The 16,086-nt window shown below is 40.5% G+C and overlaps 1 protein-coding gene across 2 annotated transcripts in view; it reads left to right on the top strand.

The window, feature by feature from the left end:
• eas (ethanolamine kinase 1) overlaps window positions 1-16,086 on the top strand; it is a 116,344-nt gene that overhangs the window by 74,640 nt on the left and 25,618 nt on the right. For both annotated transcript variants that reach the window (XM_067143541.2, XM_067143540.2), the window contains one exon: window positions 14,293-14,430. In XM_067143541.2, the coding sequence (XP_066999642.1) occupies window positions 14,293-14,430 (138 nt within the window). The remainder of the gene's footprint in view (window positions 1-14,292; window positions 14,431-16,086) is intronic.

Consider the following 16,086-nt stretch of genomic DNA (forward strand, 5'->3'; position numbering starts at 1 on the left):
GAGAAAACCTGTAAGCAATAACCACGGTAGCGCAGTAAGTTGTACGACTTGGACTGTCTACCCTTGAGCCAGTTCTAGAGTAACTGACTGGTTCAAAAAAGATCCAACTATATTGACTGTTTTGTTGTTGATTAAAAAAAAATGTAATTTACTTTGTTTCAAGAGTAGAGTTTTATGCAAAGCAAAATATTTTGTTTTAAGGATTTTAGATCTCGGGAAGCTGCTGAGTGGTATGGACGAAGTCTTGGGTAAGGAATACAAGATGAAAATAAATCCAAAACAAAAGTAATGGAGTGCAGTCGAACGAAGGCAGGTGATGCAGGAAATATTAGAATAGGAAATGAAGTCTTAAAGGAAGTAGATGAATATTGTTACTTGGGTAGTAAAATAATAACGATGGCAGAAGTAAAGAGGACATAAAATGCAGACTAGCACAAGCAAGGAAGAGCTTTCTTAAGTAAAGAAATTTGCTCACTTCAGACATTGATATAGAGATTAGAAAGATGTTTTTGAGGACTTTCATCTGGAGCGTGGCATTGTATGGAAGTGAAACATGGACGATAACTAGCTCGGAAAGAAAGAGAATAGAAGCTTTTGAAATGTGGTGTTACAGAAGAAGGCTGAAGGTGAGATGGATAGTTCGAATCACGAATGAAGAGATACTGAATCGAATCTGTGAGAGGAGGTCGATTTGGCTAAGTATGAAGAGAAGGGATAGAATGATAGGACACTTCTTAAAACATCCAGGACTTGTTCAGTTGGTTTTTGAAGGAAGTTTTTTTTTTTTTTTTTTTTTTTTGGTAGGGGCTTTACGTCGCACCGACACAGATAGGTCTTATGGCGACGATGGGATAGGAAAGGCCTAGGAGTTGGAAGGAAGCGGCCGTGGCCTTAATTAAGGTACAGCCCCAGCATTCGCCTGGCGTGAAAATGGGAAACCACGGAAAACCATCTTCAGGGCTGCCGATAGTGGGATTCGAACCTACTATCTCCCGGATGCAAGCTCACAGCCGCGCGCCTCTACACGCACGGCCAACTCGCCCGGTTTTGAAGGAAGTGTAGGCGGTAAGAACGGTAGGGGTAGACCAAGGTATGGATATGACAAGCAGATTAGAGCAGATGTAGGATGCAATAGTTGCGTCGAAATGAAAAGGTTAGCACTGGATAGGGTGGCATGGAGGGCTGCATCAAACCAGTCTATGTACTGATGACTCAACAACAACAACATCATCATTTATAGTACTCGTAATCCGCAAACCGCGATAACACCGAGTTTAATAATTTTATTTGCTTTACGTCCCACTAACTACTTTTTTCGGTTTTTGGAGACAACGAGGTGCCGGAATGTTGTCCCGCAGGAGTTCTTTTACGGCCTGCGCCTCAACCGTCTGAGCCACTCAGCCCGGCACCACGAGTTTCGTTTGATGTCCTGTCATATTCACGCGATATTCGAACAAACCATACGTACATACTGAACTTGAACTGGTGGCCTCTAAGGTCTACGAGTGTGGAAGGGTCTGTTTTTCAGTCAAACAAAATTATAATTTTCATATTGGTGCAAACAAAACGTACATTTTATTTATAGAAACGTAAACTTGGCCATTCTCTCCGTTCCATTTCATTTCATGTAAGGAAACTGAATAGTTGGTGGAATTTATAAATATTTGTGTTTGGAACTCGATATGTCGACACGATGCTTTTACCGAATTAATGACATATTTAACTGTAAACTAGTCAATCTTGTCCATTTCATTTAAAGGAAAATTTGGTAGCTTTGGCGAAAGTTTGAAATATTTGTTACTGGAATTCGGTATATCGACACGATGCATCACCGGCTTACAACCACAAGGAGAGATTGAAAACGAATATGTTATATTTAGCTACGGTGAACGACCTGCTGGAACTGATAGTAAAGCTGCCAGATGGTGAATCGATTCTATTCGGTCCATGCAAATTTTAATGGCTCGTGGCAGTAACTATCTTGAAAGGAAACACAACTGTGTTGGCTGAGTTATCTAGAAAATGAGTTCATTAATCATAATGCTGCCACGAGAAATCTGAAATTGAAATTTGAATTATTTATTACATTAATGGCGAATGGAGGGTGCATCAAATAATCTTCTCATTTGAATGTGATAGCCTACTAAAATAGATTAAGTAAATTAAAGCATGTTCCCAATACTTTACAGATTAAACATCAGAAATATGATTCTTTATAAGTCTTTTGTATAAGTACCACTTGTTCTTGATTTTTTCATTGGTAGGAACGTTCATGTTCGTGGCTCCGGTGACTCTGTGGTAGACTTTGCTCTGAATTTAAGCTTTCTCATTTCGTATATTCATTCAGCGACGACCACCAGAGCCACCGTGAAGAGCCCTCTTTGGCTAAGATTGAGACCAAATCAGAAAGCTAGTGCTATACCCTCGGAGCTAATCGACCTGCCTCTTTAAGCTGTGTCTATAACCTAGATAACTGACTGAAAAAAATGCATCCAAATCTATTTCTGATGATATTTTGTCAAGGGAACCTTCTAAAAGTTGCGAGCCTCCGTGGCTCAGGCGGCAGCACTCTGGCCTCTCACCGCTGGGTTCCGTGGTTTAAATTCGGTCATTCCATGTGATTATTGTGCTGGACAAAGCGGAGGTGGGACAGGTTTTTCTCCGGGTACTCCGGTATTTCATGTCATCTTTCATTCCAGCAACGCTCTCCAATACCAATTCATCTGCCAGTCATTAATCATTGCCCCAGAGGAGTGCGATAGGCTTCAGCAGACTGCAGAATTCCTATCTTCGCCGCTAGATGGGGGCTTCATTCATTACATTCCTGAACCGGTCGAATGATTGGAAACAGGCTGTGCATTTTTTTTCAGTCTTCTAGAAGCTGTGTCTAGGAATGTATGTATGCCTTTTAAGATTCTGTTGTACTTTTTCATAGACGTGTTTTCTTGATAGTGATAAAGTCGTTTCGGTATTAACGTTATCTATACGCCTACAAGGTAGCCGGAAACAATGCGGATCGCATATATGAGTGTAGAGGGTTGATCATACTGATAAATAATATTTGAAAACAGTAATTGGATATCTCGCGCCGTTGTCAATTTATCAACTGCTGAACTTAGCCAATCAGATCGCTTCGCGGGCGAATTCAAATGGGCTTTTTGTGAGGAGATGGTGTTAAATCTGTACGTGGCTTAAGACCAAATCGATCTCCTCTCACCAGTTCGATTCAGGATCTCATCATTCGTGATTCTATCCAACCATTTTACCTTCAGTCAGCAGCATTCTTCTGTAACACCACATTTCAAAAGCTTCTATTATCTTTCTTTCTGAGCTTTCTCTTTCACTTCCATACGCTCCAGACGAAAGTCTCCAAAAATATATTTCTATATCAATGTTCGAAGTGAACAAATTTATTTTCTTAAGAAATACCTTCCTTGCATGTGCTAGTCTGCATTTTATGTCCTCCGTACTTCTACCATCATTAGTTATTTTACTACCCAAGTAACATTACTTTTCTACTTCCTTTAAGAGTCCATTTTATAATCTAATCTCAGATTAGGTATGCGAAAGTCGAAAATGGTTGTTAACTTTACGTCCGTCCATTCGACAAAATGAAAATGGCTTAACACAATTTCTAGAAACTCGGTAGGCTATTGGATGGACGGAATGTGCCCTAAGCTGTATATACTTGGGAACAAAACATGACGGTCTCAGTTCCTGGAAGAGAGCTGGAAGCCAGTTGTCAGTCACACGAATTCTAAGTGATTCTTGTTTGGTGTAGAGAAGTTGTCAAACCACTTTCTTCCACACTCTCTTCAGTCTTTACCCTTTCTTCGTGTCGAGTGCAGTAGACGATTTGGCAACTCCGGCTACAGTAGACGTAGTAAATCCTAAGCCGCTAATAGACACCGGGCTGCCACTGGACAGTAGTGGTGTGAGGGGAGGTGTCATGTTTTGTCCCCAAGAATACCGTAAGCGGCGAAACAAACTACACTGAAATATTGGTACAGTCTGTGTTCTTAATGTCTATCACCACGTAACGTTTCTTTAAGTTTATTGAATATGTGGCTGAACAAAGGTTGCTGTAAGGATTTAAAAAAAAAAAATCTTCTCGCGTAGTTCGAGAATATTTGTAGGTGGGTAATTTGTCTTGAAAACCGATTCTTTCAACATGCTTCACATGTAGGCATCTGGAGCCGTGTGGTCCGGGGAGTAGGAAGGATATGGGAATGGAGTATCACAAGAATGTAGGCGATCACCAAAGTGTCATTCCAGGAGGGTGACTCTCCCGCCGTGTGGGGTTGAAGCTTGTTGCATCCATTGTCGAAGGAAGGGTGAGTTTCTGGCGGGATAAAAGATGGCCCAAATTCCGCACGAATGGGGGTATAATGAGATCTCCGTAGACTACCTTTAAACATCCGCCGAACAGATCTATCGTTCAAATGTAGCTTCGTCTGAGCTGAGTTTTAATGGCTTGTTGTTCATTGAAAAGTAAGACAAAGGATACATTAACTGCACCCTAAAACACAGCATCATGCACACTAAGAATACCATTCAGCCACGAACCCAACAGTCTTGAAAGATCATTGCTTTAACATAGAAATTCATTGTTTGTATTGATCCACTCCAACTCACAGTTTTGAATACGTATTCATAAGAATATTTTTGTTTGGAATCCTTGTTTTTCATTGAAGTTTTATTGACTGTATGACTGTTTGTTAAGCAATCCAAGAGATAATATGCTCGCCATTGACCATCATCCACTGCAACACACTTTCTTATCTTATCTGGTTTGCTGTTCTCCCAAGCTGCTGTTGACGCGCTTTTCCAGCGATGAACTAGTTATTTGTGTCTTTTAACATTTATGCTAGAAGTCTATTATCATTATTTACGAAAACATCGAAATTCATACAGCTTTCGTACAATTGCCTTAGTATCATTAGAGTTACCAATCCATTACTTTTCTTACCGGAATGAATGAATGAATGAATGAATGAATGAATGAATGAATGATTGAATATGTACTGTTCTTTCCCAGTCACGGATGACCTGCAGCTGGAAAGAGAATATATTCCAGCCTTCTTAGTCGTTGGCTATATTAAATAAGTAGACAAACTTGAACTTCGGGGGTGTTACCTAGACTTTAACTAAGTTATGGAGTCTAGGATACCTCCTCATATCTCTCATTACAATGCTACTAACTCTATGCATCATTTCGGTTTGCACCTTTCTTAGATTACCGATACTTTTCCCACGTCCCTCTGATAATATTACATAATTTTGTTTTCCTTCCCTGTTTCTTCCTTAACAATCGTGTAAAGTTCCAAGTTAATTTCCACCTCGCTCTTTCTATCCATGTGTTTTTCTTTTTTCTTTGAGGTCTTATAGTCGGTGCTCCACTTCCAAATCTAAAATTCACCACTAATCTGCATGTAGGGCAGTCGCCCAGGTGGCAAATTCTTTATCAGTTGTTTACCTATTATCTTCTTACATAATTTCAAATAAGTTGAACATTTATCGAATATCTACCTCAGTAAATTATTCCAATCGCTAACTTCTCTTCTTATAAACGAATATTCGCCCCAGTTTGTCCTCTTGAATTCCAACTTCATATTGTGATCTTTATTTTTAGAAACATCATTCAGCCTTATTCATCTATTAATGTCATTCCACGCCATTTCTCCACTGTCAGCTCGACACATACCGCTTAGTCGAGCAGCTTGTCTCCTTACTTTAAAGCCTTCCCAGCCCAAAGTTTGTAACATTTCCGTAACACAACTCTTTTTTTCGGAAATCATACAGAGCAAATCGTGTTCTCTGTTCATTTAAAAACAAAAGTTTGTCTTTCTATCTCTTTCAGAGTTTGTTTAGTAAGTCATTGATTGATTTATTTAATCTTTCCGTTATAATTTTAGCAAATTTACTTACGACTACAACCTTTTCTTATTTACGTTGTCGTTGAATTATAAAGTTTATAATTCATTTGTTTGTTTATTGATTGAATAATTCATTGATTGATTTAGTTGTTAAATTTGATGCCAAACTTCTTTTCTCAATCATAAATCCTAGTTCTTATTAATTTATCTAGAAAAGATATGAATGTTCATGTGGTAAGATTTATTTCTTGGCAGGAACTCTTCAGAACAACGCTTTCTGTAATGCGTAAGTTTTACAACATATAGGAATGAACGCTGGTTATTTAAATCGATGTAAAGATGTATGCAGGTAGTTCAGGCTGCAGACACGATTAGCAAACAGGAAAGTACGATAATATAATCGTAGAATTAACGTAACAACATTTGAATAAACGACTGACTACTTTTACTCCTCGATAGCAGAACGAGAGGCTTTAGTAAGCTAGTTGCTTTACGTCGCACCGACTTATGGCGACGATGGGACAGGAAAGGCCTAGGAGTGGGAAGGAAGCGGCCGTGGCCTTAATTAAGGCACAGCCCCAGCATTTGCCTGGTGTGAAAATGGGAAACCACGGAAAACCATCTTCAGGGCTGCCGACAGTGGGGTTCGAACCCACTATCACCCGGATGCAAGCTCACAGCTACGCGCTCCTAACTGCACGGCCAACTCGACCGGTGCTTTAATAAGCCTCTTCAGCTGAGACATGTTAGTCGAATGACATCGACACTGGTATCTCACCCACTTGGTTCGAAACTCGGCCATTGGGTGTGTGGATTAAAAAAAAAAAAAAAGTCAATGTTTCTGTGGTCCCGCGGCTATGAAACTACTAACTTCCTCCCTTTATAATAGTACCTTCAATTGACTGACCAGAGTACCGGAGAAAATGATTTAATAGTGATATTGCTTCCCTCATCCTATTTCCAGTCATCCATATTTGAGTTCATCCATTTGCCGGGCTGAGTGGCTCAGACGGTTGAGGCGGGTTCGATTAAGCATCACAATTCACCAACAACGCTTTCTGTATTGTGTTCGACCCTGGCTCAGTCCGGTGGTATTTGAAAGTGCTCAAATACGTCAGCCTTGTTTCGGTAGATTTACTGGCATGTAAAAGAACTCCTACGGGAATAAATTCCGACACCTCGGCGTCTCCGAAAGCCGTAAAAGTAGTTAGTGGGACGTGAAGCAAGTAACATTATTACTGAGTTCATCCAGGCAGATTACAAGCACACAAGGTAGACCCCCAGAATTTGCCTCGTGTACAAATGGGAAACCACAGAAAACCACCTACAGGGCTGCCGACAGTGGGACTCGAACCCACTATCTCCCGGATGCAAGCTCACAGCTGCGCGCCCCTAACCGCACGGCCAGCTCATCGTACATACATACATACATACATATAAAAGAACATGTCCTGACTGACTGACTGACTGACTGACTGACTCATTCATCATCGCCGAGTCAAAACTACTGGACATAAAGAAGTGAAATTTTGAGGCTACATTTATATTACAATGTAGGTGCTCGTTGAGGGTGGGATTTTTGGATATTCCGCCGCTAAGGGGGTGAAAAGAGGGTGAATTTTTTAAAATGAGTGTATATATATATCAAAACTTTAAAAGTTTACAGATGTAAAAATTGGTATTTGGAATATCCTTGAAAAATAAAGAAACGCGTTTTTTTTTTTTTTTCGGAAAATCCCACTAGGAGGGGTGAAAAAGGATTGAATGCCTTTAATGAGGATACTTTTATCTCAGAAACTGAAGATATTACAGACCTGAAAATTGGTATTTTTAATCTCCTTTAAAAATAAAGAAACGTTGTTTTTTTTTTTTTTTGAAAAAGTTAGACAGGAGCGACAAATGGAGTGAATATCTACAGTATATCTCAGAAACGTAAAATGTTACAGACGTACAAATTGTACTTGGAATCTCCTGAAAAATTAAAGAACCATAGTTAATTTGTTTTCGGAAACTCCACTTAAGGGGAACTAAAAAGGGGTGAAATTTTAAAACGAGCATGTCTACAGTATATCTAAAAAACTGAACATGTTACAGAAGTGAAAAATGGTATCTTTTACCTCTGTTAAAAATAAAGAAACGTGTATTTTTTGTTTTCGGAAAAAAACACTTGGGTGGGAGTAAAAATGACTGAAAATGGGGTTGAATTCTTATTAGGATAGTAATGTCTCAAAAACTGAAGATGTTACAGACGTGAAATTTGGGTTTTTTGGAATCTCCTTTAAAAATAAAGAAATGCGTAGTTTTTGTTTTCGAAAATCCACTCAAAAGTGGGGTGGTGGTGGTGGTGGTGGTGGTGGTGGTGGTGGTGGTGGGGGGGGAGAGAATTGAAAAATTATTTGAATTATTTGTGTGAAGAAACTATTATCTCAAAAACGAAATATGTTGCAGACGTGAAAATTAGTATTTGGAGTCTGCTTTAAAATTAAAGAAACACGTTTTCTAAGAAAATCCAATGAAGTGGGGTTAAAGAATTGAAAAATTAATTGAATTAATATTGTACGAGTATACTAAAATCTAATAAAAACTAAAGTTGTTACAGACGTGAAAATTGGTATTTGAATCTCCTTTAAAAACAAAGAAAAACGCGTTTTTGGGGAAAATAATCTTGGGGAGCGGGGGTGAAAAGGAGTTGAATTCCTTTTATGAGGACACATCTCAAAAACTGAATATGTTAGGGTCGTGATAATTGGTACGGTATTTAGAAGATCCTTTACTCTTAAAGAAACACATAGTTTTTGCGGAAAATTCACTAAAGGGGGAGGGGAGTGTGAAAAAAGTGATTTTTTTATGGGGATAATTATATTTCAAAACTGAAGGTAACAGACGTGAACATTGGTATTTGGAATCTCGTTTAAATATAAAGAAACAAGTCTTCTTTTTTGGGGGGGGGGGGGGAGGGAGAGCAGGTAAATCAAGTTAACGGTGGTGGGGTGAAAAAGGAGTTATGACCAATTGATTTTACTGTTCATAATATACTATTTGATTCTGATCACAAAATGATCATTTTTAATCTTTCTTGGGTTCGTTTTCAAGAGCCATCTTTTCCTTTGGAGAACTTAGTTAGATTACAGTAGGTTCTCCTGGCATATAAATAAAAATTTGTGCAAATTTGAAATAAACGATAGGAATTATATTGACCGTGCAAGTGTTCACTTTTATAATAAGGTCAATAATGCACGGAAGTATATCATTCGTATCGCCAGAAATCCCGCGCACTTGCCTACGCGCGACAATGGTGTAATGTAATTTACTGCCAAGTAGCGGTCTTAATAATAATAATAATAATAATAATAATAATAATAATAATGTTCTGGACCGTCGTCAAAATGTGCGGACCGCGCTGGAAAAGGGTCCTGGCCGGGTAAAGACTACGAATGCAGTTCAGCCGCGAGTTCACTACCACCAAGGCACCCAAGACGACACCACGGTGGATCTCCTCAAGGATTTGATCCACACCGGTATTAAAAATGCTTATAGGAAAAGATGGCAAATATTTAGAGATCCAACTGACCGGGCGGAATACCTGGAGCTAGCCCGGGAAGTACGAAATCGATTGCTGGAAAGAAAGATTGAAAAATGGGAGGAACTTTGCCGTCAGATCGCGAATTTTGGCGGATTACGGTATATATAAAATGTTAAGCATTCCGTTATACATTTCAGTATAATACCGTAGCGAAGCACGCGTATCTTGCTAGTTTCAGTATAATACCATAGCAAAGCACGGGTATCTTGCTAGTACATACATATGAATTCATTAACTCTCTAATCCTAAACTGGGGCTGTTACTTTCGGCACTACAATTAGAAAAACTCTAAGGAAATTCAAAACTACGGTTTAGAAAGTTCTGTATCATTTTTAATTGCTTGTCAGATCACACCAGGATTTATTATCGTGTGCAGGAAAAGATTCTGAAATATTTCCCCAATGAATTAAATAAGAGGCATTTTAGTTTCGCCGCCCTGAGTGGAATATGTAGTAGAAGACTGGCTTTCCCAAGTTGGCTGGTTTTATTTTACAATCAGACTTAAAGGGTATCTTTTTTTTTTTAAAGACCGATGGAGTTGAAATAATGTTAAACGCATCTTGCAGTAACAATACCATTCATCAGTTCACTTGATTATGCTAAGGCAAATAATTTCAATGATGAGTAGTTGTAGTGTAAACTGTAAGTACAGATCGAGTGGGAAAGAACAGAGAACAAGAAAGAAAGAAAGAAAGAAAGAAAGAAAGAAAGAAAGAAAGAAAGAAAGAAAGAAATAAATGAGTAATTTCCGATAATGGTAACTTACGTTCTTCGATAGGGCGAGGCAATTATTTGATTGCTCCTTGTTTTTTTTTCTATTCGCTTTACGTCGCACCGACACAGATATGTCTTATGGCGACGATGGGACAGGAAAGGGCTAGGACTGGGAAGGAAGCGGCCGTGGCCTTTATTAAGGTACAGCCCCAGCATTTGCCTGGTGTGAAATGGGAAACCACGGAAAACCATCTTCAGGGCTGCCGACAGTGGGATTCGAACCTACTATCTCCCGAATACTGGATACTGGCCGAACTTAAGCGACTGCAGCTATCGAGCTCGGTGCTCCTTGCTTTGATAGCGTTTAGTCTACTTTGGTATTACTTCATGATAATCGAAACTCACGGGAATTCGCGCTCAACAGCATTCCTTAGTTGTCCCGAAATAGTTTCATTTAAGTCATCGTACTTCACTATTAATTTAGTCTTTTAATTAAGAGAAGAGTAGCCTCCGTGGCTCAGGCGGCAGCGCGCCGGCCTCTCACTGCTGGATACCGTGGTTCAAATCCCGGTCATTTCATGTGAGATTTGTGCTGGACAAAGCGGAGGCGGGGCAGGTTTTTCTCCGGGTACTCCGGTTTTCCCTGTCATATTTCATTCCAGCAACACTCTGCATTAACATTTCATTTCATTTATCAGTCATTTATCATTGCCCCAGAGGAGTGCGACAGGCTTCGGCAGCCGGCACATTTCCTATCCTCGCCGCTAGATAGGGACTTCATTCCATTCCTGACCTGGTCGAATGACTGGAAACAGGTTGTGGATTTTCAATTAAGAGAAGTTTTAATAACTTTTTGCGTTTCCCTCTTTCGCCTTTGAAATATTTACAAGTCACCACATTTTCTTGAACTTCCAAAATCTAAAATTTGAACATACTAACATTATTCACATGTATTTGAGAGGTTGAGAATCGTAGTTTCTTGTGAAATGACATTTGTAGATTGTTTTAAGATCTTGAACCCCACCCACAAGTAGACGACCACCTTGACATAGAGTAGTTTAAAATAAATAAATAAATAAATAAATAAATAAATAAAATAAATAAATAAATTCTTACTAGACTCGCTTGGTTAATGCGATCCCTAGAGCTTACAATGTTCCTGAGAAGTTCGCTGATAACTTGGGAGAGGTTGCTTTTAGCTGAAGATGTGAATCAGTTAATCGTGATCGTGCTTTATTCTTGACGTACGGTATTTAATAAGAGATAAAGCTTTCTCGCACACATAGGTCGTTCCTAACATTCAAACGTTTGCGAGAAACACTCCTCAATATTTGGAATCTTTTGCACCGAACGAGTTGGCCGTGCGATTAGGGGCGCGCAGCTGTGAGCTTGCATTCAGGAGATAGTGGGTTCGAACCCCACTGTAGGTAGCCCTGAAGATTGTTTTTCGTGGGTTCCCATTTTCACACCAGGCAAATGCTGGGGCTGTACCTTAAGGCCACGGCCGCTTCCTTCCGGCTCCTAGCCCTTTCCTATCCCATCGTTGCCATAAGACCTAACTGTGTCGGTGCGACGTAAGTAAATAACAAAATCTTCTGCTCCCCAAAAGGCTATGAATTTCTCCTTTTCAGACAAATATTTCAGTACTAGGGACTGGAGATCTATCAATTCATGTTCCGCATGATAAACCTAATTATTTGCTTCGTGTGAAAAAGGGAACACATAAAATCATCTTCAGGGCTGCCGACAGTGGGGTTCGAATCCACTATCTTCCGAATGCAAGTCCACAGCTACGTACGATCCAACCGTGTACCGAACTCGCTCTGTAAATAGAGTACTATCCTTTTTTTAAATTATTTTAAGCTGGCACTATAACTTATGTTTTCTATGTTGTAGAAGCTAGAAGAATCATGTGTGTGTAACTACTTCAGGAAAAAAGACAAGAGATAATAAAGATTAGCTGCAGTTTCTACGTATGGATTCATTCTGGTCTAGTCTAAATCAAGGTCTATCTCTAAACAAAAATAGGCTACACTAGTTTTCAGGGTTAGACCTGGGACATATAGTCTCACTTTACTATTGCGTAATGTGCATTATTCATTCCGTGTGCCTCTACCACGAATTACTAGCACAGGCCAATTGTGCTCATGACATGAGAATTGCATAATGCTTGGTACGTTATTTAGTCTTACCCAAGGACATCATTATGACCTGAGTCAAACTAGTTCCTTCCGCTCCTTTCGGTTCTGGATAAGTAGGCCTACCCAGGGTAATTTTTAAAGGCGTACTTTGACATTTATTATATAATAGGAAATAGTTGATTGAGGATAAGTGAAGGCCGCTGAAGTACTGGTAATATTCTTCTGTCCGAGAATATTTATGAGGAAAGGCTGGGCTATGTAGGACCACAGAGGTACGATACAAGTGCGATACGAACTCCCAATTTATTCATAGTCATTATGAGAAATTAATATACAACTTTTAATTCATTGCTAAAACAGTTATTAAATATCCTTTCATAATACGCCTATTTTATTGAACGATTATAGCTCCCACATTTTTCAGATAAAAAAAATAAAAGGGAACATAATTGCCTCTCACCCCCCCCCCCCCTCCCACCGCCCGTTACCACAAGCTTTTCTGTTCCTTTTAGAAAGGAAGTACGGGCATTCTTTTCCATTAGGTTTCAAGTTTATCGTTTCGTACTATACCTACCTGCATAGCTGCGCGCAAGAAGCCTACCGGACTGCCGTTCGATTCCGAGGTACGATGATGCGTTTTATCACTTATACTGATCTCTTTCTTATTCTCGGTTTTTCAAAATTTTCCTCATTCGATCCAGCTGTTGTAATATTGCGCTTTAATTCCAGTCTCTGTTCAAGGCCGCTCCCCCTGTGGGTGGGGCGGTACAATAAAATTCACGGTATCCCTGCTTGTCGAAAGAGGCGACTAAAAGGGGCCCAGTGTTCTTAATTAATGTGGAGGGGTGGGTTGGCGGACACGGGATCCTTAGCCGAGTCCTGGCATTGCTTCCACTTCCATGTGTCAGTCTCCTCACTTTCATCTATTCTATCCAATCTCTCTTGGTCAGTTCTTGTTCTTTTACGACCCCAGGGGTCTTTAATTTTCATGGCCTTCGTGGTCCTCGTTCCTCGTTTTTCTTTGGCCGATACCTTCATTTTTGAAGTGTCAGCCCCTTCCATTTTTCCCTCTGATTTGTGTTAATTGAGGATGGTTGCCCAGTTGTACTTCCTATTAAAACAATACTCACCACCACCACCATTCTTCATGGCAGCCACAGTTCAAAACTCAGCCAGTTCATGTGGAGTTTTTGAGATAAAACATTTTGTTTCTGTGGTTCAGATCCTACATAAAAGGGAGGGAGTGAGTGAGTGAGTGGTTCAACATCTATGGTACCGGTACACCAACTCTGTTATGAGATACATTAAATAGGAAAAATTACCCCTTTGATGGTCACCAACCATATGTGAATAATAATAATAATAATAATAATAATAATAATAATAATAATAATAATAATAATAATAATAATAATAATAATAATATGATGATGATGATGATGATGATTTATTTATTATTTTCTTATATTTATTTGAATTCACAGATAAATGATTTAAAATACATATCCTATGCAAATGTTTAATTGTGGATAGAGTACACAGAGTTGCAAGCTGCATTTGGTATTGTATCCACTTACTTGTGCTCTTGAGGAAAATTCTTCAGGTTCTTGAGGTGTAGGATGTCTTCCTTTCATATTTTCTACATAGCACCCTTATTTTTTGAGGGGCATGATCAGTCTTTCTTATGACCTAATGTCATTATTCTTGATTAAAATAATTTTAACTAACAATTTGTTTTTTAGATGAGCTTGGTTTCTCTTCTGTGGATTATCTTCTTTCTAAATCTATTTGGCCGATTAAGATAGTTGTTCTTTGTAAATGCTATTAACATTATTTTTCCTTTTTTATTAATGAGCACTTAGTAGTTACTCTTTTGGATTGTGTTATTTTTTAAACATAAATGAAAATGCTGGTGTATTTATCTGTAATTTATTTAGTTGTGCATTTTATTCATATTATTGTGACTTTCTGTGACTAGGTTTTTACTGACGGCATTACCAATAAACTTCTAGGCTGCTTTTATGCTGATGCTCCAGATGATGTTATCCTTGTTCGCGTGTATGGCCAGAAGACAGATCTTCTTATTGATCGGAATGCAGAAACTCGTAATATTCAGGTACTGTACTACATAGGCCTATACATATCTACTGAATCAATTAGAGCATATTTTTCTTTATAGGAACAAAATTAAAATGCTGGATGTTCTCAGGACTTGAACCTGAATCATCACAGGCTTTTGACAGACTGATTATTTGATTTGTCAGAATGCTTAACAGTTTCACATGTTCATCTCATATATACACTGACTGACAGAGCAAATGCAACACCAAGAAGGAGTGGTCAGAACTTTATGCCAATTGGAGGGTAGACTGACGTCACTGAGGTATGCTCATGATGTGAAATACGCCGCTGTGCTGCGCACGTAGCGAACGATAAATGGGACACGGCGTTGGCGAATGGCCCACTTCGTACCGTGATTTCTCAGCAGACAGTCATTGTAGAACGTGTTGTCGTGTGCCACAGGACACGTGTATAGCTAAGAATGCCAGGCCGCCGTCAACGGAGGCATTTCCAGCAGACAGACGACTTTACGAGGGGTATGGTGATCGGGCTGAGAAGGGCAGGTTGGTCGCTTCGTCAAATCGCAGCCGATACCCATAGGGATGTGTCCACGGTGCAGCGCCTGTGGCGAAGATGGTTGGCGCAGGGACATGTGGCACGTGCGAGGGGTCCAGGCGCAGCCCGAGTGACGTCAGCACGCGAGGATCGGCGCATCCGCCGCCAAGCGGTGGCAGCCCCGCACGCCACGTCAACCGCCATTCTTCAGCATGTGCACGACACCCTGGCTGTTCCAATATCGACCAGAACAATTTCCCGTCGATTGGTTGAAGGAGGCCTGCACTCCCGGCCTGCGTCCGCTCAGAAGACTACCATTGACTCCACAGCATAGACGTGCACGCCTGGCATGGTGCCGGGCTAGAGCGACTTGGATGAGGGAATGGCGGAACGTCGTGTTTTCCGATGAGTCACGGTTCTGTTCTGTCAGTGATAGTCACCGCAGACGAGTGTGGCGTCGGCGTGGAGAAAGGTCAAATCCGGCAGTAACTGTGGAGCGCCCTACCGCTAGACAACGCGGCATCATGGTTTGGGGCGCTATTGCGTATGATTCCACGTCACCTCTAGTGCGTATTCAAGGCACGTTAAATGCCCACCACTACGTGCAGCATGTGCTGCGGCCGGTGGCACTCCCGTACCTTCAGGGGCTGCCCAGTGCTCTGTTTCAGCAGGATAATGCCCGCCCACACACTGCTCGCATCTCCCAACAGGCTCTACGAGGTGTACAGATGCTTCCGTGGCCAGCGTACTCCCCGGATCTCTCACCAATCGAACACGTGTGGGATCTCATTGGACGCCGTTTGCAAACTCTGCCCCAGCCTCGTACGGACGACCAACTGTGGCAAATGGTTGACAGAGAATGGAGAACCATCCCTCAGGACACCATCCGCACTCTTATTGACTCTGTACCTCGACGTGTTTCTGCGTGCATCGCCGCTCGCGGTGGTCCTACATCCTACTGAGTCGATGCCGTGCGCATTGTGTAACCTGCATATCGGTTTGAAATAAACATCAATTATTCTTCTGTGCCGACTCTGTTTTTTCCCCAACTTTCATCCCTTTCGAACCACTCCTCCTTGGTGTTGCATTTGCTCGGTCAGTCAGTGTATATAGAAGGTACATATACAGTAAATGATTATTTGTTTATTCTATTATT

This window comes from Anabrus simplex, chromosome 3 (assembly GCF_040414725.1).
Source record: "Anabrus simplex isolate iqAnaSimp1 chromosome 3, ASM4041472v1, whole genome shotgun sequence".
NCBI classification, from domain to species: Eukaryota; Metazoa; Arthropoda; class Insecta; order Orthoptera; family Tettigoniidae; genus Anabrus; species Anabrus simplex.